At 43.3% G+C, this 27,983-nt stretch overlaps 1 protein-coding gene across 1 annotated transcript; it reads left to right on the top strand.

Annotated features, from left to right (window-relative positions):
- The first annotated feature begins 944 nt into the window (after positions 1-944).
- LOC115131316 (collagen alpha-2(I) chain) lies at positions 945-26,530 on the top strand. The gene is made up of 50 exons (XM_065020308.1): positions 945-1,135; positions 2,424-2,425; positions 3,969-3,980; positions 4,372-4,407; positions 4,950-5,033; positions 5,868-5,924; positions 6,796-6,840; positions 7,066-7,119; positions 7,299-7,352; positions 7,541-7,594; positions 7,729-7,782; positions 8,421-8,474; positions 8,875-8,919; positions 9,317-9,415; positions 9,698-9,751; positions 10,147-10,245; positions 10,446-10,490; positions 10,873-10,971; positions 11,101-11,154; positions 11,263-11,370; positions 11,496-11,549; positions 11,677-11,775; positions 11,916-11,969; positions 12,195-12,293; positions 12,559-12,612; positions 13,869-13,922; positions 14,028-14,135; positions 15,159-15,203; positions 15,453-15,551; positions 15,831-15,938; positions 16,225-16,278; positions 16,393-16,446; positions 17,371-17,424; positions 19,037-19,090; positions 19,436-19,543; positions 19,889-19,942; positions 20,052-20,105; positions 20,577-20,738; positions 21,061-21,168; positions 21,453-21,560; positions 21,696-21,749; positions 22,110-22,217; positions 22,604-22,657; positions 23,047-23,154; positions 23,389-23,442; positions 23,539-23,646; positions 23,791-24,037; positions 24,398-24,582; positions 24,879-25,121; positions 25,402-26,530. The coding sequence occupies exons 1-50, from the start codon at positions 1,066-1,068 to the stop codon at positions 25,546-25,548; spliced, it is 4,071 nt and encodes a 1,356-aa protein (XP_064876380.1). The 5' UTR covers positions 945-1,065; the 3' UTR covers positions 25,549-26,530.
- The last annotated feature ends 1,453 nt before the right edge of the window (positions 26,531-27,983 follow it).

Raw genomic sequence — 27,983 nt, 5'->3', positions numbered from 1 at the left:
TTATAGCAGCAAAACTCATATACTCTACTGTAATGAATGTTGCTTGGGGGGTGATCTGTCATTGAACATGGGATTTTATTCACTCAGATAGACATGTCAAATGTTTGGAAACTAAATGCTATTCATACATTTTCTTTTTGGATTAGATGAAATTGCTTTATTTTAGGTAGGAGTAATTTAGACCATTTAGGGAAGCTTTACCATGTTGTCAGGCAGGGAGAGGCCTGTGTGTGAAGTCAGTTAAATTATTGTGCAAACAGTAAATAGTGATTATAATAAACAAAACATAATTTAATTAAATAAAGTGAATTACAGACGGCTTTTGTGGAAAATAAGTCAAATATAAGCTAAATCCGCGGTAAAGTACAACTTGAAGTACAAACAGACCACTTCGACATGAAATGAGTTATAAAGAAAGAAACATCTCTTGCATCCTCTCCCTGTATGGCATTTGCTTCTTTAAATCCTATTGAAAGAGATGCAAGGCCCCGATGCCCATGCATTCCTGCGCGCACCCCACTGGACATATTACGCACCAGACCCGAACCGGGCAATGCACAAGGTGACAGTCGGATGCCCAACGCGCCCTCACTCAGCCGCGACGCACTGACTGAACTTCCCTTTCCCTCTCGACTACACGTCCAGTGAGATGAACCACCTTACAAGAAGTCTGAAAAAATGCAGGTCTTGCTCCTTTTAAAACGTCTACATTGTCCACGTCCTCAAGAATGGATCTAATTAAACCGTTGCACTCGTCATCATCGCCGAAGCATTGCCAACGTTTCTGAGGGAAGGCTGGAGATGAAGGACCACATGACTTATTGGGGCTGGGATGGGATGGGAGTCATAGGATTTCACTTCTCCTATTGGTCCGAGGGCTGACTCTTGACACGCAGACAAAGGAACCTCCTGCCATATAAATAGGACTGATTGGTCTTTATTATTCTAGCATCACGGCAGTAGGTTTCCAAGCTTGGAGTTATTCTAGTCACCACAACTGTATGCCTGCTTGAAGTAGTTAAAACAGGGCACAGCAGCACAAGGAGTCTGCATGTCTGCTTAGACATGCTCAGCTTTGTGGATAACCGGATTCTGTTGCTGCTTGCAGTAACTTCATTGCTAGCATCATGCCAATGTAAGTTTGATATCTGCTTTTTGTCTTTTACCGAGGATTTTTGGTCCCGTTTTAAGAGTTCGGGAGGACTCTTATGCTTGGGTTTTTATTTGGAACTTACTTGGAAATCAACCCGAGGACAGCTAAAAGTTCTTTTGAGGGCTTCCCTCTGGCTATCCCGTATAAAACCGATCGGATCCTGGTCATTTCGGTGGATTCTTCATTATTCTTCCGTGGATACAATTGTCAATTTGATTAGTCTCAGAGAGAGAGAGAGAGAAACGCCCTGATGAGAAAAAAAACAGCCTTGAAGGAAGTTGTTAATTTAGTGATTTTTTTTAATAGATTTTAGAACAGTGGAACTACCAACATTTAGACTACAAATGGAATTTATCTGTAAACTCCTAGTATTAAAAGTTTGGGGCGTTGTACATATTGTTTCAGGAGTCCAGGGAATGAACTTTTATTATAGGGAATTGAAAGGCCGCCCCCTAGTGGTCATATTGAATAGGATCCTTATTGGCATCAAGCCTCTTCGATTTATTTTCTATAGAAATACATACAGATCTTTACAAAAATATAGATTTTCGATCCCATAATTATTTATACATATTATTGAAGTGACTTAGTGCAATGTTATGGCTTATTTTCTGGGCATTGTGGAAGATAAGGTTTTGCATAGTTAGGGTTAGGGCTAGGGCTATTTAGTTTAAAAAAAAAGTTATTATCAGTATTATAAGAATATAATGCATTAGTTTCAAGCAATACATGACATTTGATTTATATTTACAAGTAATATAAATTGAAACAATATTTTCCATGATTATTTAATTTTTTGTGTCCAAAGGCGCCTCCTAGTGGTGAGGGCCTGACACCGTAGTATTTAAGAGGAGGTGCAATGCCACTCCATCATCAGCAGGGCAGGACCAAATGTAGAATAAATAACCAGTTGTTATGCCACATCAGATTGCGGACACCACTGAGGCTTAGTCATTTATACCAAATTGAACTCCTAAAAATTAAGGTATTGTAAAAAAAACAACTTCTCACTTGAGTTATAGTTGTGCATCCACACCTAAAAACACAATACTTTTTTCTGGTCTCTCCACCACAATGCCAAGTTGTTGTCCTTATGGGATGTGGCAGTACAGACCTGTGTTCACCTGACTGTTTTCTCGTTAGCTAGTGTTCGATTCACACTGAAATGAACAGTCAGTAGGATGTTGTGAACAATGCAGAAGATTCTAATGGTTTTTAGATACATTCCTGAGAGACAACTGCTGTTTAACTGTAGAAGCTAGTTTATTAGCAGTGTGTGTATTGAGCCAATGCTTACAGTACTATGGGCCCTAAAGAAAACTTCAGGCCTCCTGAAACCCAAATGTGTTGACTAACTGAATTAGCACATGTATGTGGCCAGCTTCGCTATCACTTTCACTTTTTGTTTATTTTGTCAGATAGGATTTTAGATGCATCTAATGTTAATCTTTATTCATACATTTTGATATAGGCTAATATCAGTTCCATTGCATTTCATTGATTAGATCCAGTTCTGTGTATATTATACAACCACAGAATTCATAACAGTAATTTGCTCTGAAGGAAAAGAAGAGGGCAACTTGAATTGAACAAATGGTTGGAACATAGAAAGTGGATAAAAATGTAGACTGCTACAAAAAAAACGATTGTACTTCAAATTTCAGTCATTTGTTTTTCTTAAAGTTATCATGTTCTAACTGAGTATCCCTTTTTCCCCTCTCCTCCTCTTCCTCCTCTCCTCCTCCTCCTCTTCCTCATTATTGCAACATCACAGCGGTTAGTACATGTGCATGATATTATCTATCAAGCAGCTTTTAGAAGATATTTTACCTTTTGCATCTTGTCTGTTCCAAATTCCAGCTGATATTCGGCGAAAAGATCCTTCTGTTGACAATTTGAGCGATCTCAACTATAGCGGACTGTTACAGTTTCATTTTAGACTACCCCTTTTTTATTCACTTTCTGCCAATGAATAGGTGAGGGTCCTATTGGTCAGGGCTAGTGTCAGTGAAAGTTAAAACCGCCCGTGCTGGTGCTGCTTTACCCATGGGACCACTGGGCACAAGATGTCCTTTAATAGGATCATGAAGAGGTTTGAAAGCTAAACATTGCAGATACATTCCAGGCCAGCACTTCTCTGAGACCTAGTGAATATGGATCTTGGGATCAGTTTATCCTTTTAAATCATAACAAAATACATTATGTGGACAGGGGGGACCTGATCCTAGATCAGCACTCCTACTATGATAACTTTATTTTAGACATTTTTTACAGTATGAAGGAAGTTTGGCCTGTTCAGAATTGCCTGGTATAGTTGAGATTGCTACAAATTGCTCACCTGGATATTGTATCTCAGAAGTTATATTGGCATTCTGATGTTTTAAAGGGGCAGTGGATCTATAAGGTGAATTGATTATGATAGATTAGGGTTGATTGATTGACTGATTGGCCTATCCACCTGCATAGCCTACTGTCATCCAACATCAATCTGGATTTGGCATTCAGCCAGTTAAACCAGCTCCATAGTGCTCTTTTAAACATCTCTCTGCAATTGTGAATAAGATAACATTAGATCTGTATGTGGTGTTATGTGTTTGATATTTGTTGTAGTTATCTGCACGAGCATGTGGCTTTATAATATACATGTATGCATGCAATAATGTTTTGACACTGGCAACTAATATGCTTTGTTGGCAAATAAGAGGGATGAAAAAAGCTATAGTAGATATAGCCTACACGTTGAATGACATAAGAAATGTGATGGAAAAGACTGAATAAATAAATCTTATATTTATTTATCTTATTTTCTATCCAGGGGGGACTCAAGGTGAGCAAACATGTTCTTATGTGTCATTTACTAGTATAGAAAAGTGTGGCATATCTGAACTTTGTGGCTCAGGGTCAAAGGTCAAAGATCAAATGTTGAGGCCTAGTCAGCATGCATTGTTGACTCATACAGTAAAGTTAATGTGTGGATATGCTTGTCCTTAAACCGTAAGGTCAAGTTTATGTACACATTACGTACACATACGTACACATTATGACACATATTGTGATACTACCTTCAAATGCTATAAATGTATCAACATTGATGCAATCATTCATTTGAGATTAGGGTCTATGACCTGCTCTGCTAGAGGCACTGATAAGCTTTTAAAACATATATTTCAGTCATCTGTCTTGTATGTTTGTCTGATTGAGATATTTTCCCACCATAGGGCCCAAGAGGAGCTAAGGGGCCTCGAGGTGACAGGGTAAGCAAATTAAACCCAGCTGTTTTGTGTGAACTTTAAAAATGCTTTGACATTTTCCTTGTTCAATAATTATTGTAATTTTCCATTGGTGTGTAGAGATTGTATGTTATGTGTCTGTAAGTCACTACACTTGTTTAGTTTCTGAGAGGGCTACCCCGTGTGGCCACACCCCTTGTTGTCATGACACAGAGATCTAGATCCTCGATGTTGACAACAATATTATTGGATGTATTTTTACCCAGCTATAATATGAACATATTAGCAATTACATATTATTTTATATGATTTTAAATAAATTATACATTATGTAAATCATAAAAATTGTGTAATAATTTAGCTTATGTAATATGTTTTCCCATTTCTCCATAGTGTAGGAGTATAGCACTTACAGTATGTCGCAGGACAGTGCAATCACACCAGAAAGCAAAACAGAAAACAAAACTGAAATAGAAAGTCATCAACAACAACAGAAATATGTATAGAATATAAAGTATTTTAGCTCAGACTTTCTTTAATAGTAAGTATTTCTTTCTGTCTGATAGGGTCCCCAAGGTCCTAATGGAAGAGATGGTAAAGATGGACTCCCCGGCGTTGCCGGCCCCCCTGGTCCCCCTGGACTTGGAGGAGTAAGTTCACATATATTATTATTTTTACCACAAATGTCCCTACTTTTCTCTAAATGACTGACAGTTCTGTTACTCTAAAAATGTCCCTACTGTTCTCTAAATGACTGACAGTTCTGTTACTCTGAAAATATCTGACAGATCTGTAACTGAAGATTACCCTCATTTTCTCACTACTACTTTTCTCTAAATGACTGACAGTTCTGTAACTCAAATGTCATCCATTTTTTCACTAGCTGTAATTTTTCCCTCAGAAGATGGCAGACATTTTTCACCCAACAACACCCATCTGCTCTGGTGTGTTTATCAGGCATGGCACTTGGTTCCTCTTTCAAATCAGCCATGTTAAGTGTTCAAAGTGTGCCTTACTCACTAGGGATGGGTTCAATTGGGTAGTCTTGACCCCATGACCTCATGCCCTGATGAACTCATACGCTGTTGACCTTTGACCCTGTGGCCTATGACCCTTTGACCCCACAATGACCCTGTGGCACAGTAAAACATAAACATAGCTGCCAGTGCTGTTGTTACATAGTTACTACCATGTTATTACACACGACATGGTGATTGTAGGTTCAGTGAGTTTATATTATGAGATTTTTTCGTTTTAGACCAAAAATAATTGTTCATTGTGGTTCATCATGCTTGACACTAAGGACTACTACTCATGTCTCAAGGCCCTCAACCGAACATCTGGGATTAACCAATGGAATTTATGACTACTATGCAATTATTATTTGTCACAATACATGTATATTATCATCATTACCTAGACATGGCTTTTATTCCTTGTTAATTTGTGTGCTAATGATTTGTGTTCCTTTTTTCTTTTGCCAGAACTTTGCTGCTCAGTTTGATGGAGGAAAGGGCAGTGACCCCGGACCTGGACCAATGGTGAGGCCCCAAATACAAGAGGGAGAGGGTGACCATGAATTAACCCCAAATTAAACCCTCACCCCTAACCCCTTGGCACTATCCTGTAGCCCCCACCTACAAGGCACCAGCCCCTGGCACTGTCCCTATTTAGCCCATAGGCATATTCCCTTGGCACTAGTCCTTGCCTAGCCCCTGGTCCCTAGGCACTTGTGTGGATCTGATAAGATGGATGTAAGCAAGTAATGTTGTGAAAATCCCACCTGGCCTATGAGAGGGCAAGGTAGATTTATAACCGTAAGGCTTCTACCTATTCCCAATCTTCTCAGTGCCTATGGGTCTATATTGGAATTCAGCCAGAAACAACATTGTGGAATAGATCATTGTAGATCATGCACTGTTATGCCACTGATCATAACCTCTTCATCGTCCTGCATGGAGCAGCTGCCAGAATATTACACCAAACTCTGGACATGATAGGTGCACTGCAGTTATTTCTTTATCTGTTGCTGTGACCCCTCTCATAGCTAAGTGTTTACCAATAGATACATAGATAGCTAAGTGTTTACCAATAGAATACTAATTGGGCAACCAATTACCCTTATATTCTCTTCGAATTGTATTCCCCTTCCTCCCAAATCTTTTAAGATTTCATTTCAGATAAGATCTCATACATTTCATTTCAGATAAGACCTTATACATTTCTCGATTTTTATAGGCATGCGTTCCCCGATTTTATGCAAACGTTTTTGGGTTGCCATATTTCCAATTGCATTCCCCCATACACATATTTATATGGAAATTGGATGTGCACTTTCATTGAAGAGTATTGAAATGATGTAGGTGCTTTTGTTTGATGTGATTTGAATGTGCTTTGTCTTTCTCTCCTCAGGGTTTAATGGGACCTAGAGGACCCAACGGACCTTCCGGATCCCCTGTAAGTAGTTCACTAATGTAATATGTCAAAGGACTCAATGTTGTCTTTCTCTCATATAAACTCAACACAAAGGCCAGAAGGTCTTCTTGACTAAGTGACCTGGTCAGACCACATGGTCAGGATGGAATGACTCCTGGTTCTGCTCCTTACACCTAACTGATATCATTGTTTTATTTCTGTCTCATTTGGACAAAATGGCTCACTGATGTGTCTTCCCATCAACAGGGACCCCAAGGATTCACAGGACATGCTGGAGAGCCTGGAGAGCCCGGACAGACTGTAAGATGAAACTCTAACCTAAACTGGCACACCTAATTTCATTAGTCAACTAATCATCAAGCCTTTTACTAATTGACACTACTGCACAGAAAGGCAATTTATAACTTAGAACCTAGAACTTAGAATGTGAAAGTGACCTTAACTCTGAACCCTGACCTGTGACCTCTCTCTCATCCAAGGGCTCCATTGGTGCTCGTGGACCCACTGGATCCGCTGGCAAACCTGGTGAGGATGTAAGTAAACAGTTAAAATCATCTGCATTATTTTGGTCTAACTTTTGAAATAATTAACTGTGGCACTACTTGCCTACTGGGGCGATAAGTGAATGTGGAAAATCTACAGACTACAAATGCTACAAATGCTTTCATGATAGTGGACCTACAGTATACACATCTAATGCAGCTTGTCTGTTCACTTGTAGGGTAACAACGGCAGACCTGGCAAGCCTGGTGACAGAGGTGGCCCCGGAACTCAGGTAAGGGCAATGTCCAGAGCTGACAGATTTGTTAACTAAATATACATTTGACACTAAATATGCATGAACCCACTAAGTGTTATCACTTAAAATATGCAGAGAAAGAGTTTCTAATCTCTTCTCTCCCTCTGTAGGGTGCTCGTGGATTCCCCGGAACTCCTGGACTTCCTGGAATGAAGGGACACAGAGTGAGTATTTACATAAATACATGCTAGGCCCTGCCACTCCTAATGTCTTCCCAACGCCTTCAGGTGAGTGCAATGCTCTGAAGGTTACAGATAGAGGTGACTTATATAGAGCTGATGTGATTCCCTATTCCACATGACAGAGAAGCGTGTCTATTCTACGTAATACATTTCTATCTGGATGTTCTGTAATATTGCACCTCACTGAATGTGACCCCGTCATGTTCTGAAAAGATGTATCCCACACATCTCCACCTGCTTCCTCTTGCACACATATCCCTCATTTCAAATGACACCCTATTCCCTATTTAGAGCACTACTTCTAACCTATGTGGCCCCAGTCAAGTGCACTATGAAGGGAATAGCTTGTGATATGAAGGTAAAACTGTGGTGATTATGGGAAGTTAGGAGGAGTTGTATCCCATGAAGCTGAGCGAAAATGCATCCCATATCAAATAGAATGCAAGAAGCAGAGATCTCATTATTTTGCATCAAACTCCCTCACCAGTTAATCAATATGCTCTGAATGATATGGGGGACAAAATATCATTTGTTATACATATTTTACAGTTTTAATTGATTTTAGACTATAATAGTTGTGTATTGTCTCAGGATGCTAACCTGTTCTCGTTGTGCTCCAGGGTTACAATGGTCTGGATGGACGCAAGGGAGAGTCTGGTACCGCTGGTGCTAAGGTAACGTTGCAGCCACACCTTCCTCCATCACTTTGTGGGCTAGTTTCCCAGACACAGATTAGGCCTAGTCCGGACCTAGGAAACGCTTTTTATTCCACATATAGGATTAATCTGGGTCCAGGAAACAGGCCCCGTAACACCTAAAAGTAAAGTGAGTTTCACATACAGTAGCACACGTTTAGTCTTGATCACTCTACGTTGATAGCAGTTACTCAAAGGTCAGTTCTTGTTTAACCACTAACATACATAGTACTACGTATTTTTTCTAAATCTCAGAGAATACATTTTTTTAGGACCCTCATGCTTACCAATCTATGTCCCAGAGTTCAAACTCATCGTAACTTTCTACCTCCTATGAGTGCCTGTCATCTGAATACGTGTTCTTCTGCTTCTCACATAGGGTGAGACAGGTGCCCATGGAGCTAACGGAACCCCCGGACCAGCTGTAAGTTCACACACGACCCTTGTCACCCTTGTCTTTTCCCTCGTATTGTTCCCTAGAGGGAAATGTCTGCATCAGCATGTTGTCAGGTGCCAGGCAAGGCAAATGTACATGTATCACTAATGAAACATGTCACCTGCAATGTACCTCACAATGATTCTTTACCATTTGTCACATTCAAAAGACATTCACATAGCTGATTGCAAAGGACACACACAGTGGAGATGAGGACATCAATTGTACAACCAGGAATACATATATACAACACATTCTCAGTACATACAGACACATTACAAAATCCCAGTGCACTTGTCCTTAACCATTCTCTCTCTCTCTCTCTCTCTCTCTCTCTCTCTCTCTCTCTCTCTCTCTCTCTCTCTCTCTCTTACCCTCCCCCCAGGGTTCTCGTGGTCTGAATGGTGAGAGAGGGCGTGCCGGCCCTGCTGGACCAGCTGGTGCCCGTGGTGCTGATGGAAGCACTGGACCCGCCGGCCCTGCTGTGAGTCCGGCTCCCCCTTTGACCCAATAACCTCTGACCCCTTAACCTAATGGATCACATACATGTGACCCCTCTGTTGTGTAATATAATGCCAGATAGAAGTCACTGTGCCTTTAGGCCCAAATCTGATCCCTCCCCTAATCATAACCTAAATCATTACAGGTGGAAATGCTAAAACTGAAGTTAAATCATCTGCTTCTAGGGGTAGCTTCATCTAACACCCTTTACTGTAACCCTTGACCTCTATTTAACTATGTCCTCTCTCTATTTCCTGTTTCACAGGGTCCTCTTGGAGCAGCTGGCCCCCCTGGTTTCCCTGGTGCCCCTGGCCCCAAGGTAAGTGTGATGTCATCATGGTCATCTCCAGAGCAGTTCTTCATTATCACAATCCTTAGTAATATCATCCTTGGAACATCACCTGTAGAATGTCATCTGTAGAATATCATAGACGTTATTAGTGTGGACACCAAGGAAGATTCACAGATTCACAGTTCTGGGAACTGTAAAGGCACATCTAAGAAGCTTTCTCCACACCCAAAACATCATAACTCTCTAATTGGTTATCACTATCCGGTAATCTGATTGGTTTACTGTAAAGGGGCCAATCACATTGACCAAACTACTGATTCCAAACATAGTATTCCCATGAGGATTTATATACCATAAAACATCTATACAACATCTATATAGCATCCTAAAACAGCCCACTGGATGGTGTGACTCCATTACAGGGAGAGATTGGAGGTGCTGGATCCAATGGCCCATCCGGACCTCAGGGAGGCAGAGGAGAGCCCGGTATCAATGGAGCTGTTGGCCCCGTCGGTCCCGTTGTAAGTATACACAGATACCAATAAACCACAACATTCTCACAGTGTGAAACATGTCGTATTGAAGGCTCTATCTTGTTTTCTGGTTCTCTTTTCCTGATGTACTGTATGTAGCGTCATTATTTTACATCATGGTTTCTTGTCGTCTTGGCACCTCCACACACTTGTCTGCAACACTCTCTTTCCTTCTCCTCTCCTTGTAGGGTAACCCTGGTAACAACGGTATCAACGGCGCCAAGGGAGCTGCTGTAAGTATTCTGGCCATAGTTGCATTGTGGGTAGACTAGATTGACAGTTCAATGGTAATTTAGGGCCAGACAAGGGTCAAGATGTAAAATCTTGTTCACTTGATCCTTGAACTTGTACAGAGATGAGTTATGAATGTAGCACAACAGCAAATATCACTCAAATAACATCAACAATGAATCACTTTAGCTTTGGAATTCATGATGTACAGAACTTATTTCAGTTGTTCCCACATTACATACATGTGATATTAGCCATAAGTAACTGTTATAGTGAAACCATTGGATGTTGGGTAATGTGATTAGGTAATGTTTATGCAGTAGGTCCTTCAGCTGTCTCCTTACTCATCATTTATTCCATTCTGTGTGTGTGTGTGTGTTCTAGGGTCTCCCCGGTGTTGCTGGAGCCCCTGGTTTCCCCGGCCCAAGAGGAGGTCCCGGCCCCCAGGGCCCCCAAGGATCCACTGGAGCTAGAGGCCTTGGTGTGAGTACCGCTGGACCTAAAAACCAATGCAACAACACTTCACTTTATTCACAGAACATTTACTTTATTCACACAATCGGTATGAATATTGAGTGATTTGATCATGTTTCTGTGTTTCTTTGAATGCAGGGTGACCCTGGACCCTCTGGACAAAAGGGAGATTCTGGTGCTAAGGGAGAGCCTGTGAGTATCCATACTACTGCTATTTAGCAGTATAGGTATGCTCTAGCATTATGTCAGTACATGGTGTGTGTTTGTGGCAGTCTCTAATGTCTCTGCTTTCTCCTTCAGGGTCACTCTGGTGTCCAGGGTGCCGCTGGTCCCGCTGGTGAGGAGGGCAAGAGAGGCTCAACTGGAGAGGCTGGTGCCACCGGGCCCGCTGGTCTGCGTGGAGCTAGAGTGAGTATATTATCCCAGACCCAGTTTACCAGACCCAGGCTAGGGAAATATTTTGTGGTGTGTTTGATATAAGTTGCAGATGAGTGGTTATGGTTGAATAATGTCTCTCTCTGTGTGTGTCGTAGGGAGGTGCTGGAACTCGTGGTCTGCCTGGTCTGGAGGGAAGAGGTGGTCCCATTGTAAGTTACCAAAAATATGATTTACCATGATGACAATTGTTCAAAGGCAGAAAAAAAACGGACTTTTACCTTTTAATTTAGTGACTGTTTTGTACTCATGGGTTGCTCTTCCTCCTCTCTCTGACAGGGTATGCCCGGAGCTCGTGGAGCCACCGGCCCTGGTGGTATCCGTGGAGCCCCTGGTGATGCCGGTCGTGCTGGCGAGTCTGGTCTGACTGGAGCCAGAGTAAGTGTCACACACACCTGTCAATCAAAATATTTGTATCAGATGTGTAATGGATTCTCTGATTGTCTAATCTCTGGACCAAATATAACATGTGTTCTCTAGCTGTGATGCTGAATGACTAAAGTTCTGTCTGTTTATAGGGCCTCCCTGGAAACTCTGGACAGGGTGGACCCCCAGGCAAAGAAGGCCCATCTGTAAGTGATCAAACACGTCATCTCCAATATTGATCCTTTCAAATGCTCTACATCATTTTTAAAAAAGTATACAATAAAACTGGTGCCATGGCAATGGATTGGTTTAAAGCACTTACATTGTGTTGGTGGTACGGTTACCCACCCCATCCACCACCAATGTTAACACCCACCTGGTGGTGGTGTGTCATATCTGATCCCTGTTGTTTTGTGTGTTTCCTCTTCCAGGGTGCTGCTGGTCTGGATGGCCGCACTGGTCCCCCTGGCCCAACTGGACCCAGAGGCCAGCCCGGTAACATCGGATTCCCCGGCCCCAAGGGACCTGGAGTAAGTAGAAACTGGAAGTAGAACCAGCAAGTAAAACCAGGAAGGAGATCTGCTAGAGGATGACTTGATAGCATGAGATTGGACCGTGAGAGAGACAGCTAGGGTCTTGTTGCACTTCGCTATGGACAGATTATGATCTAAAGAGTAAAAAAGAAGTGATATTGAAGGATAAAATAAGAGTTGTACTTATCTTGATGATGGTCTGTACATCAACATGATGTTCATCTGACATTTCCATGCTCTCTTCTTCCCTTTCACCCTCCAGGGTGAGGCTGGCAAGGGTGGTGATAAGGGACCTACTGGTGCAACTGGTCTGAGAGTAAGTACCCCCGCATCCGACAACATTCATTACATTATCAACTCTCTACTGGTCTGAGAGTAAATACCCCCGCATCCGACAACATTCATTACATTATCAACTCTCTACTGGTCTGAGAGTAAGTACCCCCGCATCAGACAACATTCATTACATTATCAACTCTCTACTGGTCTGAGAGTAAGTACCCCCGCATCAGACAACATTCATTACATTATCAACTCTCTACTGGTCTGAGAGTAAATACCCCCGCATCAGACAACATTCATTACATTATCAACTCTCTACTGGTCTGAGAGTAAATACCCCCGCATCAGACAACATTCATTACATTATCAACTCTCTACTGGTCTGAGAGTAAGTACCCCGCATCAGACAACATTCATTACATTATCAACTCTCTACTGGTCTGAGAGTAAATACCCCGCATCCGACAACATTCATTACATTATCAACTCTCTACTGGTCTGAGAGTAAGTACCCCCGCATCAGACAACATTCATTACATTATCAACTCTCTACTGGTCTGAGAGTAAGTACCCCCGCATCAGACAACATTCATTACATTATCAACTCTCTACTGGTCTGAGAGTAAATACCCCCGCATCAGACAACATTCATTACATTATCAACTCTCTACTGGTCTGAGAGTAAGTACCCCCGCATCCGACAACATTCATTACATTATCAACTCTCTACTGGTCTGAGAGTAAGTACCCCCGCATCAGACAACATTCATTACATTATCAACTCTCTACTGGTCTGAGAGTAAGTACCCCCGCATCCGACAACATTCATTACATTATCAACTCTCTACTGGTCTGAGAGTAAATACCCCCGCATCCGACAACATTCATTACATTATCAACTCTCTACTGGTCTGAGAGTAAATACCCCCGCATCAGACAACATTCATTACATTATCAACTCTCTACTGGTCTGAGAGTAAGTACCCCCGCATCCGACAACATTCATTACATGATCAACTCTCTACTGTAAAAGGGAATTAATTTACTATTATGGTAGATATCTCTCAAATGTGCGGTTGGTAACGCTGAGTATCCTAAATCTGTGACCTCGTAGGACTGACAGGACGCTAGCCAAACAGTCCAAACAAATGTATTACTTACTCTAGATTTATCGTCAGTCATTACAATAGAGTTGTGTTTCCTCAAATCATGAGTTCCAGGATAAACTCTGACCAAACTATCATGGATCATTGATCATTCACCTACCTCTCTCTCCCTGTCTCTGCTTAGGGCGGCCCCGGTGCTGATGGCAACAATGGAGCTCCCGGCCCAGCTGGAGTCGTTGTAAGTAGTCTGCACTATTTAATTTAAATACACACATGTAATAACTAGAATCTTATCTTACAGTGAACTGTATTTGATTGAACTTGATGCCATCCTCTTCTACAGGGTAACGCTGGTGAGAAGGGAGAGCAGGGGCCCTCTGGTGCACCAGGTTTCCAGGGTATACCCGGCTCTGCTGGACCTGCCGGTGAGGCAGGCAAAGCTGGCAACCAAGTGAGTAACCAAACCTAAAAACCTGTAACACAAACCCAGTGTACATCCACAAACCTTGACCTGTAACACAAACCCAGTATACATCCACAAAACTAGAACCTTGATCTGTAACACAAACCCATTATACATCCAGAAACCCAGTGTACATCCACAAACCTAGAACCTTGATCTGTAACACAAACCCAGTATACATCCACAAACCTAGAACCTTGATCTGTAACACAAACCATGTGTACATCCACAAACCTAGAACCTTGACCTGTAAACACAAACCCATTATACATCCAGAAACCCAGTGTACATCAACAAACCTAGAACCTTGACCTGTAACACAAACCCAGTGTACATCCACAAACCTAGAACCTTGAACTGTAACACAAACCCAGTGTACATCAACAAACCTAGAACCTTGACCTGTAACACAAACCCAGTGTACATCCACAAACCTAGAACCTTGACCTGTAACACAAACCATGTGTACATCCACAAACCTAGAACCTTGATCTGTAACACAAACCATGTGTACATCCACAAACCTAGAACCTTGACCTGTAACACAAACCCATTATACATCCACAAACCCAGTGTACATCAACAAACCTAGAACCTTGACCTGTAACACAAACCCAGTGTACATCCACAAACCTAGAACCTTGAACTGTAACACAAACCCAGTGTACATCCACAAACCTAGAACCTTGACCTGTAACACAAACCCAGTGTACATCCACAAACCTAGAACCTTGACCTGTAACACAAACCCAGTGTACATCCACAAACCTTGACCTGTAACACAAACCCAGTGTACATCCATAAAGCCATAACAAACCAACATCCACAAATGCATATATATATTTCCACAATCACTAACAGCAAAATATGTTTTTGTTTATAGAAATGTTACCTCTTACTGTTTATTTCAGTATATTTTATTTTAATAGTATTCTCACTATGTAATATTTTGCACTGACAAAGCATTGTTTTGTAATATTTTTAACTAACAAAGCATTCATCTCTCAACAGGGTATGCCCGGCGACCAGGGACTCCCAGGACCCGCTGGTGTCAAGGTATATCCACTCGTGAATCCCTCTCACAGAACATTAAGTATGATCTTCTAACAGCTGGTCAACCAAACACATGTTTCTGTTCACCCATTTACCTGTACTCTTAAGTAGGACGAAGGCCCTATATAGGCCTTAACTAGACCCTATTTTTACAATTCACATCCACACACTTGTAATGTGTACACACTGTGGTGTGCCCATGACAGAGCCCTGGAGCTGACTGTTGCCCTCTCTCTCTATGTCTGTACCTAGGGAGAGCGTGGAAACTCTGGTCCTGCTGGTTCTGCCGGATCTCAGGGAGCCATCGGTGCTCGTGGACCTGCTGGAACTCCTGGCCCCGATGGTGGCAAGGTGAGCACAGCTCTATGAAGGGCTTAGTAAACAAGGCCCAGAGTTTGTCCTGTTCACCTGGTCAGATCATGTGGTCTGGAAATCCTCCTGGCCCTACAGTCGGTATAAACTAAATATATGAACGATAGATCTGATAGTACTGGTGTATTCTGTATGAGAAATAGACCACTGTTCTTTTAAGCACTGTAGTCAGATGAAGCTCCTAACCACTCACGAGCTTGCTCCATGAGTTGGATAGCTTATAGGTGGAACCATTCTTCACCAATGTCTCTGTTTCAGGGAGAGCCTGGTTCTGTCGGCATTGTTGGTGCCGCCGGACACCAAGGACCCGGTGGTATGCCCGGTGAGCGCGGTGCTGGTGGTACTCCCGGACCCAAGGGTGAGAAGGTAAGTCCCCCCAGAACATGCCGCCTGCAAACATATAAAAGAGTTACATTTCACAAGAAAAACAGAAATCATGTGAAAAGTTGCATAAAAGCTATAATTGATGTCAATTATAATTTCTGATATGCTGATGTGAAATGCAATGCTTGATAAAGTTGTCCTACAGTACAAACACTGGGAGAATTTGAAATACTGATTTTATCTGATAGACCTAGACTAAAAACAACTGTATATAATGGCTATTTTAAAGGAGTGACTGTAACATGTCTTTTCCCCCTTTCCAATCTAGGGTGAGGGCGGACACAGAGGACTTGAGGGTAACATGGGAAGAGACGGCGCCCGTGTAAGTTCCTCTCTCATCTAATGTGGTCACTTTCACAATGAAAACAACATCCAATTCATTGTTATTCTGTCTCTATTGGGTTTTAGTCTGACTTTACCTTGTGTCTCTTTCTAGGGTGCCGCCGGACCAAGTGGACCCCCTGGACCTTCCGGTGCTAATGGTGAAAAGGTAAACAGCCTGAATATCGGCTCCTTTAACTTCAACACCTGAAAGGATATCTAAGGATGAAGGAAATACGTTGGTTCAGATGATGAGAAATATTGTGGGGCTCACTTAGGGAAGATTTGTCAACGATTGTGCATTTCCAAGACATCCAAGATGGAGTAGGCCTAATGTTCACTGACCTTCAGAGGTGCAATGATGTCCATGGCCATTTCAAGACTCTTTGGCTTGACCTTCAGAGGAGCAATGATGTCCATGGCCATTTCAAGACTCTTTGGCTTGACCTTCAGAGGAGCAATGATGTCAATGGCCATTTCACTCTTTGGCTCTCCACAAGTGATCAAGATATAGACTGGACCATATTGTCGAGTGTGGTCATTCTGAATATTTGGACAACAACAAATGCCTGTCTACTCCAAACCAAAGAGAAGGACTATGAGCACACCACCTGCCACAGCTTGTGAAGCTAGAATCTCAACCTCGCCATCTGCTGGGCAGTTTGCAGTTGCACACTGCTGAGGTCACAACAGCTGATGTCATCTCCAAAGGATGGAAACCAGGGTCATGTTCAGGAGGGTACACCATACCGCTCACCCATATTTTTTTTTTACATTTTGCATCGTAGCATTTCTAATTGGACAATCACCACCCTGTTTCAAAACGTTTTCGCTGGACATGAACCTGGCAGAAAGCACACTGCCTGGACACCTGCTCCATTATACATGATCATACTTCAAACTCATCTACCAGCATATGGCAGTTGATGATGGTAGTCATAGTAACAACTATTTTGCCATTTTTTGGAAACAATTAGTCAATACACTTAAATACTGGATATTCTGTGGAACTTGAAGGTCTAGGGTTGACTGATCAAAGTTATACAGACTGGATTGATTCAGCCCACACATTCTCATCTTTGCTCTCTTTCAGGGTGAGTCTGGCTCCTTCGGCCCTGCCGGACCTGCTGGTCTTCGTGGACCCAGTGTAAGTACCCACAAACACTTATATAACACATTATAACACATCTATAACACATTATAACACGTCTGCTCATCAACCCTCATCAAAGGAATTAAGGACTAACATGATCTAATATTCAGAATATCTACCCAATATAGACGCTATATCAGTCAACACTATCATGTTGTTAGGTTCTAAACAAACAGAGTAAAAACTCAAACAGACGACTAGAAAAATCTCATACCAAGCTCATTCAACCCACTGGGTGCTTCAGCAATAAACACAACATACAAGTCACACAAGCATATTTATGCCTTCTGACTAGGCGGAGTCACCTCCTAGTATGTCTAAGATAAACAATCTGTCTCTGTTGCTAGGCAGGAACTCAGCCTGTTCCTCTTACTGCTGTTGTCATAGCCGTGTGTGTGTGTGTGTGTGTGTGTGTGTGTGTGTGTGTGTGTGTGTGTGTGTGTGTGTGTGTGTGTGTGTGTGTGTGTGTGTGTGTGTGTGTGTGTGTGTGTGTGTGTGATAGGACTGTAGTTAGGTGGGCTTCGGGGAGGGCCCCTTTGGCCCCCCTCCCAGAGGTTTCTTCTCTCCAACTGTTGCCCTTATCTCGAGTTGAGTTCCACATCCTAGTTCTACAGGAACTGGCCTGCCTTTATCAGGAACTGAGACTAGACTTTTGCTCTTTACCTCCTTCTGTAGAAATATTAATTTTCAGCAATAAAATGTTTGAACAGACAGAAACTTTCTGTACTGCCCCTTGTCTGACACAGTCACTTTCTGTACTGCCCCTTGTCTGACACAGTAACTTTCTGTACTGCCCCTTGTCTGACACAGTAACTTTCTGTACTGCCCCTTGTCTCACACAGTAACTTTCTGTACTGCCCCTTGTCTCACACAGTAACTTTCTGTACTGCCCCTTGTCTCACACAGTAACTTTCTGTACTGCCCCTTGTCTGACACAGTAACTTTCTGTACTGCCCCTTGTCTGACACAGTAACTTTCTGTACTGCCCCTTGTCTGACACAGTAACTTTCTGTACTGCCCCTTGTCTCACACAGTAACTTTCTGTACTGCCCCTTGTCTGACACAGTAACTTTCTGTACTGCCCCTTGTCTCACACAGTAACTTTCTGTACTGCCCCTTGTCTCACACAGTAACTTTCTGTACTGCCCCTTGTCTGACACAGTAACTTTCTGTACTGCCCCTTGTCTCACACAGTAACTTTCTGTACTGCCCCTTGTCTCACACAGTAACTTTCTGTACTGCCCCTTGTCTGACACGGTAACTTTCTGTACTGCCCCTTGTCTGACACAGTAACTTTCTGTACTGCCCCTTGTCTCACACAGTAACTTTCTGTACACAGAGTTTCTATTCACCCTTCATTGACCCCAACATATACATTTATTATAGATGTAAAGTAATCAATAAATTCTAGTATGGCGACAGGAATAAGTATATTTCAAGATAGAATCCAACAATGTCATGTTATATCAGTGTCTTGTTGATGCTTGATTATCTGTCTGGATGGTTAGATGGATGGATGGTTGGATGGATGTGTAGATCTCTACTGTACATGGATGGGCTCCTCTGACCGTTTGCCTCTGTGTTCCGTGTTCCTGCTCTGATTTAGGGAGAGCGTGGAGAGGGTGGACCTGCTGGGCCTCCCGGCTTCGCCGGACCCCCTGTAAGTACTCATTCGGTTGATACCCTGAAACCACACACAAACACGTCACATACATGTATGCATCAAAATATAGTGATGTTCTTTAACATGGAGACATACACGCAAACTCACTCCTTCACTGACCGATGCATGGAAACACACACACGCAAACACACACACTAATTCACTGTCTGACAGACTAATACACACACATACACAAACTAACTCTCAGTGTCAGACTCATACACACGCATACACAAACTTGTGTGCACACACCTTTACACACATATACACACACTACCTTGTGTTTCTGCAGCCTTTGTTCTGTGGGCTCTGTTCTGACCCATGTCTGTGCATCCCATGCAGGGTTCTGATGGTCAGTCTGGCCCTAGAGGAGAGAAGGGACCCGCTGGTGGAAAGGGAGATGTCGGCCCTGCCGGCCCTGCTGGACCTTCTGGCCAATCTGGACCTTCTGTAAGTCACTTACTTAGTTGGCCCTCTTAATTCCAGTGTGCGACACACAGCCCATTCTTACCACCTACTTCAATGGGAATCCACTGAATCATTCACACAGACAATTATATGCAGTACATGGTCCTGTTTGGCTTAGGTGGTAAAGTATGGTGCTTGCACTGCCAGGGTTGTGGGTTTGATCCCGGGGCCACCAATATGTAAAATGTATGCAGGCATGACTAAGTCGCTTTGGATAAAAGCCTCTGCTAAGTCACAAATGTTATTATTACAAGATGTACATCCTCATTGGGAATGATATCCTCTACTTGTGAAGATGATGCAAACTGACTTCCTGTGCTTGTCTAGGGTGCTAGCGGACCCGCTGGTCCTCCTGGTGGTCGTGGTGATGCTGGACCTTCTGTAAGTACTGTCACTGATATCACACACAACGACACCCCATATCTCTGTGACCTTGGCTGCTTTCTAACCTTTCTAACCTTTGACCTTTGTGTATGGTCTTTCTCTTCAGGGTCTGACCGGTTTCCCTGGTGCTGCCGGTAGAGTTGGAGGCCCCGGTCCCGCTGTAAGTGCGGCAGTAGTGTTAACACACACACACGGAGGTGCCATTTTGTACAGATGTAGGATCTTAATTTGATCACCCTGTTGCAAGATAACTTTTACACATTTAAAACGTGTGGTGTGTTTGAGGTTTAAAAAGGCTTCTTAAGTTTGTAATTTAGACTTTGACATTCCCTTACAAAGAAATGATCAACCTCTACAAAAATGTGCATTCATAATAATCCACATTTCCTATTGCTGCAGGTTTATTTTCTTGCTATAGCAAATTGGCTAGAATTAAGAGCCTACATCTGTACTTAGAAGCAATATCATGCTGTCTAGACATCATGTAGTTATTCAAACCCCTTGTGTTCATATTTCACTCATGTCAGTCTCTTATCAGTGATAACATCCTGGCTGATTCTGAACAAACATACACAGATACTCCTCCCACTTTTTATTCTCAACAACCACCTGTCCTCTTCCCTACACACAGGGTATTTCTGGGCCCCCTGGCTCCGCCGGTCCCGCTGGCAAGGATGGCCCTCGTGGTCTCCGTGGTGATCCTGGCCCCGGTGGACCTCAGGGAGAGCAGGGAGTTGTTGGACCCGCTGGTATCGCTGGAGACAAGGGACCCAGTGGAGAGAGCGGTCCTCCCGTAAGTCATCATAACTCCCATTGAGGCCTCTCAGTAAGCTTCTCCTCAATAAAGGATTTATGCTGTGGCTTTCACTAGCCTGTTTCCAGAGCTGTTTGTGCTGTTTTGCCATAGGACCATAGGAGTTGGCAAAACAGCACAGAACCATTCTGGGACCAGGCTAGCTTTTCATTAGGTCTCAAAGCGTTTTACATTGTTTGGGCTGCATAACAAAACACCCCCATTCACCACTAATGGCGATGACGGGGGAAAGTGATTGTATTTCTTTCTCTGTTCTCTGCTTTTCTCCACTCTCACCTCCTGACCTCCTGTCCCTGTTCAGGGTGCTCCTGGTACCGCTGGACCCCAAGGTGTGCTCGGACCCTCTGGCTTCGTTGGTCTGCCTGGTTCCCGTGGTGACAAGGGTCTTCCTGGCGGTCCTGGTGCTGTGGTGAGAACATCACACCTTCTGTTTCAAAACATTATTCAAACTGCCCTAGCAGACAAATTCGGCCACAGAACAAACAAGAGGGCTCTATAAAAATAGCAATTTGTCATTTTATGGGAGTGATTATGATAAAATGGGGCAAATTACAGTTCTATTCCAGACAGGTGGAGCCCAGACAACCAGATTTGTTTGCGCTGCGATCCATTGAGTTATGGATACAGTACATAGTTACTTACTATGGTATGTGTTTGTACTGTGTTGACCCTGTGATAATCTGTGCCATTCAGGGTGAGCCTGGTAGACTTGGACCTGCTGGTGCCTCTGGACCCCGTGGTCCCTCTGGTAACATTGGCATGCCCGGTATGACTGGTACTCAGGGAGAAGCTGGACGTGAGGTAAGGTTTGATTGTTTGATGTGTTAAACAAGTACTCAGAGCTTGTATTCTAAATACATGGCCCAAATCCTACATTTTAGTTCACCCACAGTTCCCATGGCAACACAATTAACATGCTATTGTGTCACCCCACAGGGTAACTCTGGCAACGATGGACCTCCCGGTCGTCCCGGAGCTGCTGGCTTCAAGGTACACTCTCTGTCAGTTATGCTGTAGGGTGAAGTTGCCCCTAGACGCTAATCTGGGGTCCGTTTAGCATTTTCCCCTCTAATGGTTAAGGTTACGATTGGTAGAGGGGAAACTGATCCTAGATTGCTACCTTGGGAAAACTTCACCCCGGAGTGTAATTTATACCTCACAGTACTGAAGGCACTGGTCACCTGAGGTGAATTCAGGACTAAATCCATCTTGTAGTGGAGTGGAAATGTTCCCTTGGGCTTCCATTTTACAAACTTCATCTCAGGAACATGTTAAGTTCATATGAATACCAGTTAAAACTATAATGTCTTGAACTTTCAACTTTGAATCTTTAACTTTGCCCCCTTGCAGGGTGACCGTGGTGAGCCTGGTTCTCCTGGAGCCCTTGGAAGCTCTGGTCAACCTGGACCCAACGGACCCGCTGGCTCCGCTGGCAGACCTGGAAACCGTGGAGAGTCTGTAAGTGCCCCCCCCCCCCCCCCTACCCGAATTGGACCCCCTGAACAGGGTTGACGAAGGGCAAGTTTACCTGGTTTCTAGAAGGAGGACGGTGGAGTCCATGTTAGCAATGTCATGGTGTTACAGTATTTCCCATGAGAGGCTCCTTCTTCACATACCCATATAAGCCCTGTAACTATTACCCAGGTCATTACTGGAAATGAGAATGTGTTCTCAGTCAACTTACCTGGTAAAATTAGGGTTAAATAAATACTACAATAATTATAGAAAAAAAGCATTCACATGAAACAGAAACATCACTTCTACTCTACACAGAAGAATGGTTCCTGTGGTTCTATCTCTAGCATGCTGATGTGGATATATCTTCTCCCTCTCTGCCTCTATAGGGCCCCACTGGAAATGGTGGTCCCGTCGGTGCTGCTGGTGCCCGTGGTGCCCCCGTGAGTACCCTGTCTAACCTCATCTTGACTCGGACTGCTGAATTAGAACTCCACTAATCATTTCAACTATCTTAGTGCATCACCGTAGCCTAGTTGTGCCTATACTGTAGACTATACTGTAGCCATAGCCTAGTTGTGCCTATACTGTAAGACTATACTGTAGCCATAGCCTAGTTGTGCCTATACTGTAAGACTATACTATAGCCTAGTTGTGCCTATACTGTAAGACTATACTATAGCCTAGTTGTGCCTATACTTTAGACTATACTGTAGCCATAGCCTAGTTGTGCCTATACTGTAGACTATACTGTAGCCATAGCCTAGTTGTGCCTATACTAAATGTGAAATAACACACCTGTGTTATGGTTCTGTGTCTCTTTGTGTTGTAGGGCCCTGCTGGTCCCCGTGGAGAGAAGGGTGGCGCTGGAGAGAAGGGAGACAGAGGCATGAAGGGTCTGCGTGGACATGGTGGTCTCCAGGGAATGCCCGGACCTAATGTAAGTCATCGTGACTGCTGTGACCATCCATTCTCCATCCATCAAGATCAATTCAATATGATCTAATCTCATATCCTTAAATATCCCATCCCATATGCCCAAGTTTGTATTGGCTTCACCATTTCATTTATAGACGCCTTATAGCCACTTCACGTAAATATCTGAATCATTTGCAGTACGACAATGTTCTTATGCTGTAGCTACTCCTGAGCTAACCGTATCTCTCCCCTACAGGGACCATCTGGTGAGACTGGCTCTGCTGGTATCACTGGACCTGCTGGACCCAGAGTAAGTAACTATTACTATCCACATCAAACACTTCCTCCATTGTATCTTCTTCCAACTAGACAGATACATGTATTTGACACCTCTCCTTGTCTCTAGGGTCCCGCCGGACCCCATGGTCCCCCTGGTAAGGATGGTAGAGCTGGAGGTCATGGTGCTATCGGACCTGTTGGACACCGTGGTTCCCCTGGACATCTTGGACCTGCTGTGAGTATATCTAATACTCACATAACTGCCTCAGTCAGCCAGTCAGCCAAATGCCACAGAATTGGTGACAAAGGGGAATGATTGTTTACGGTGTGAAGGCAGACACTAGTTGTTAACATAGCAACTCTCTTCTCTCGCCCACAGGGTCCACCCGGCTCTCCTGGTCTTCCCGGACCCGCAGGTCCCGCTGGTGGTGGATATGACCAGTCTGGTGGATACGATGAGTACAGAGCCGACCAGCCCTCTCTCAGGGCCAAGGACTACGAGGTGGACGCCACCATCAAGTCCCTGAACTCCCAGATCGAGAACTTGCTCACCCCCGAGGGCTCCAAGAAGAACCCCGCCCGTACCTGCAGAGACATCCGACTCAGCCACCCCGAATGGAGCAGCGGTGAGTTGGTAGCACAAACATCGGTCTTTCTCTTCAATGATAGTTTGACTCGCCGAGTTGCCACAGAACCCTCACACTCTCTTTGTAAACTCTTAACCACTAAAATCTGTAATTCATTCTAGTCTCAACACAGACTAACTTTCCATATCTTTATCTATCACCATGCATGTCACTATCAATACTCTCCTTGAGCGATCAAACCCATACAATAGACAGTATCATGTTGAATAGTAATAATAACCTGAAACTCAAAACACAAACAACACCTAAACACAGCAAAACCCCAGTGAAGTATTACTACTAGAAATAATAACATTATCAATGATAATCAATGTCATTCTTTCTTGTACTCTCCTGCAGGTTTCTACTGGATCGACCCCAACCAGGGCTGCATCGCTGACGCCATCAAGGCCTACTGCGACTTCTCCACCGGACACACCTGCATCCACCCTCACCCCGAGAGCATCGCCCGCAAGAACTGGTACAGGAGCTCTGAGAACAAGAAGCACGTCTGGTTCGGCGAGACCATTAACGGTGGTACTGAGGTGAGCGGACTGAACCTGCACTGATTCTAATGACAAGAGCAGACAGTTTGAACATCTGAGAGGAAGATAAATTGATTTGATTGGTACACCAGTTTGATTCTAGGCATATTTTAGTAGTATTGTATAGACCCATGTTATTGGCTTACATTCATCTCCAGCACCATAAACCTGATTGCATTGGTTTCATTTGAAAGAGATCATTAGATCTCTGATTCTTCACCCAGGTTTTTCTCTAAATGCTTGATACTGCACCTTGACAGTGGTCCTGTCTTAACTCCTCCTATGTTGTTTCTCAGTTTGCTTACAACGACGAGACCCTGAGCCCTCAGAGCATGGCCACACAACTGGCCTTCATGCGTCTCCTGGCCAACCAGGCTACCCAGAACATCACATACCACTGCAAGAACAGCGTGGCGTACATGGACGGAGAGAACGGCAACCTGAAGAAGGCTGTGCTCCTGCAGGGTTCCAACGACGTGGAGCTGAGGGCCGAGGGCAACAGCCGCTTCACTTTCAACGTTCTGGAGGATGGCTGCACTGTAAGTCCCCTTTCTTTTACACTGTAATGTCTGGAACAATAGCTTTGTTCATTCTCTCTGTGTTCACTCCCACAAGTAGATACAGTGCATGGTAGAAGGGTGAACTCAGGCTCAGGGTAGTTTTCTGTAACTTCCTGGTTAGTGAAAGAGTTAGGAACCTGACTCTTTATTTAAAGTATCATAGGTTTCTACTGTAGGGTGTTATTGTACGTTTTCAAGATATGATATACTGAGTGCACTATTCTGATACATGGTTTCTCTTTTTGTCCTACCTCTGCAGAGACACACTGGCCAATGGAGCAAGACAGTCATTGAATACAGAACAAATAAACCATCTCGCCTGCCCATCCTCGACATTGCACCTTTGGACATTGGTGAAGCTGATCAAGAGTTTGGTTTGGACATTGGCCCAGTCTGTTTCAAATAAATAGACTCATGATAAATTAAAAAAAGGGAGAAAGAACGAAAAAAAGAATCTCTGCCCTTCTTTGTGTGTTTTTTTTTTATACTGAATGCTCATTTCCTCTGCACATCCACTTGCTTAAGCTGGGCTCTATCGGAGAGAACCAATGGACTGAACGGAGCGTTGTGCAATGCAGATTAATACAGCAGCCCAAAGAGACGCGGGAAAACACCATGTTGTGGAACATGTCAACATTTTGTAAAAAATCTAATAAGTGTAATAAAAACGCTGAAAGTATGCATCACTTTGTGGTCTTTGTATATCTTCCAAAGAGGAGGTTTAAAACCACAATTTTTTTTTTTTATAAAAAAAAAAAGGTTGAAGCTACCTCATGCCTGTGTTTTAGAAAATTCTATTGAGAAGCTGTCTGATCCACAACGTAGATGTTACGAACTCTACGGCTTCAAGCTCTGTCCTGTATCAAAGGTGCTGAATTACTTGAAGCAGAGATCTATGGTGCTAAACATGCAGCTGTGGAAAAGCAGGAAACCACTCATTCTCACTGTGTTACTTTGTATTGACTTTGATGAGTCTTGCACAGGTCCCCCTGATAAACCCCATTTTAAGCAGGTGGAATTTTCCTAAATCTGGTCTGATGTTTGTCTGGTTTTGACTTTGTTTCTGGTTTTTTAAATATTTTTTTTTTTTGTCTTGGAAGTTTTCTTTTCTTTTTTGTTCAGACATTTTACTCCTTCAATTCCCCCTATCAATGCAGTGTTCATGCTGACAGCACATTATTTTATCCATTTTTAATGGATTTTAGGCGGCCTCTCTCTCTCAAAACCACAAAGTTTATTGTACCTATTTTGTATATGTGAGATGTTTAAATAAAGTGTGAAAGTTCTGAAATAAAGCATGTCCAATGTTCCAAAACGACACCATTCAATGACTAAAGTGCTTTCATGTTTTACGATGATGATATTATTAAATGAGGTTGGAGTTGAAAGATTGTTTTGTGTTTTTGGTGATATATAGAACTTAACTCTTCCTTCCACATCATCTTCACGACCAAGAGGAGAATACAAAGACCCTGCCAGTATGCAAGTAGCTTCTTTAATCATCATTATGTATTTTCTATCAGTAAACCAAACACCTTTTTTCAATAGATTAAGAATCAAATAGCCCAACAAGTACATGAAAACATGTCTGTTTACAAATGTAGCGTTCACCACAGCTAACACAGGCCAACAGTATGCTACAACATCCACCATAGCTAACACAGGCCTACAGTAGGCTACAACATCCACCATAGCTAAAACAGGCCTACAGTAGGCTACAACATCCACCACAGCTAACACAGGCCTACAGTAGGCTACAACATCCACCATAGCTAAAACAGGCCTACAGTAGGCTACAACATCCACCATAGCTAACACAGGCCTACAGTAGGCTACAACATCCACCATAGCTAAAACAGGCCTACAGTAGGCTACAACATTCACCACAGCTAACACAGGCCTACAGTAGGCTACAACATCCACCATAGCTAACACAGGCCTATGGTAGGCTACAACATCCACCATAGCTAAAACAGGCCTATAGTAGGCTACAACATTCACCATAGCTAAAACAGGCCTACATTCGGCTACAACATCCACCATAGCTAAAACAGGCCTACAGTAGGCTACAACATCCACCATAGCTAACACAGGCCTACATTAGGCTACAACATCCAACATAGCTAACAAGGCCTACAGTAGGCTACAACATCCACCACAGCTAACACAGGCCTACAGTATGCTACAACATCCACCATAGCTAACACAGGCCTACAGTAGGCTACAACATCCACCATAGCTAACACAGGCCTACAGTAGGCTACAACATCCACCACAGCTAAAACAGGCCTACAGTAGGCTACAACATTCAGCACAGCTAACACAGGCCTACAGTAGGCTACAACATCCACCATAGCTAACACAGGCCTATGGTAGGCTACAACATCCACCATAGCTAAAACAGGCCTATAGTAGGCTACAACATTCACCATAGCAAAAACAGGCCTACATTCGGCTACAACATCCACCACAACTAACACAGGCCTACAGTAGGCTACAACATCCACCATAGCTAACACAGGCCTACAGTACTGTAGACCACAACATCCACCACTCTTAATACAGGCCTACAGTAGGCTACAACATCCATCACAACTAACATAGGCCTACAGTAGGCTACAGCATCCACCATAGCTAACACAGGCCTACAGTAGGCCACAACAAACACAGGCCTACATTAGGCCACAACATCCACCACAGCTAACACAGGTCTACAGTAGACTACAACATCCACCACAGCTAACAAAGGCCTACAGTAGGCTAAAACATCCACCACAGCTAACAAAGGCCTACAGTAGGCTAAAACATCCACCACATCTAACAAAGACCTGCAGTAGGTGA

This window comes from Oncorhynchus nerka, linkage group LG7 (assembly GCF_034236695.1).
Source record: "Oncorhynchus nerka isolate Pitt River linkage group LG7, Oner_Uvic_2.0, whole genome shotgun sequence".
In the NCBI taxonomy this organism is placed as follows: Eukaryota; Metazoa; Chordata; class Actinopteri; order Salmoniformes; family Salmonidae; genus Oncorhynchus; species Oncorhynchus nerka.
Note: the sequence above shows the minus strand (reverse complement) of the source record. Positions and strands in the feature narration are given on the sequence as shown.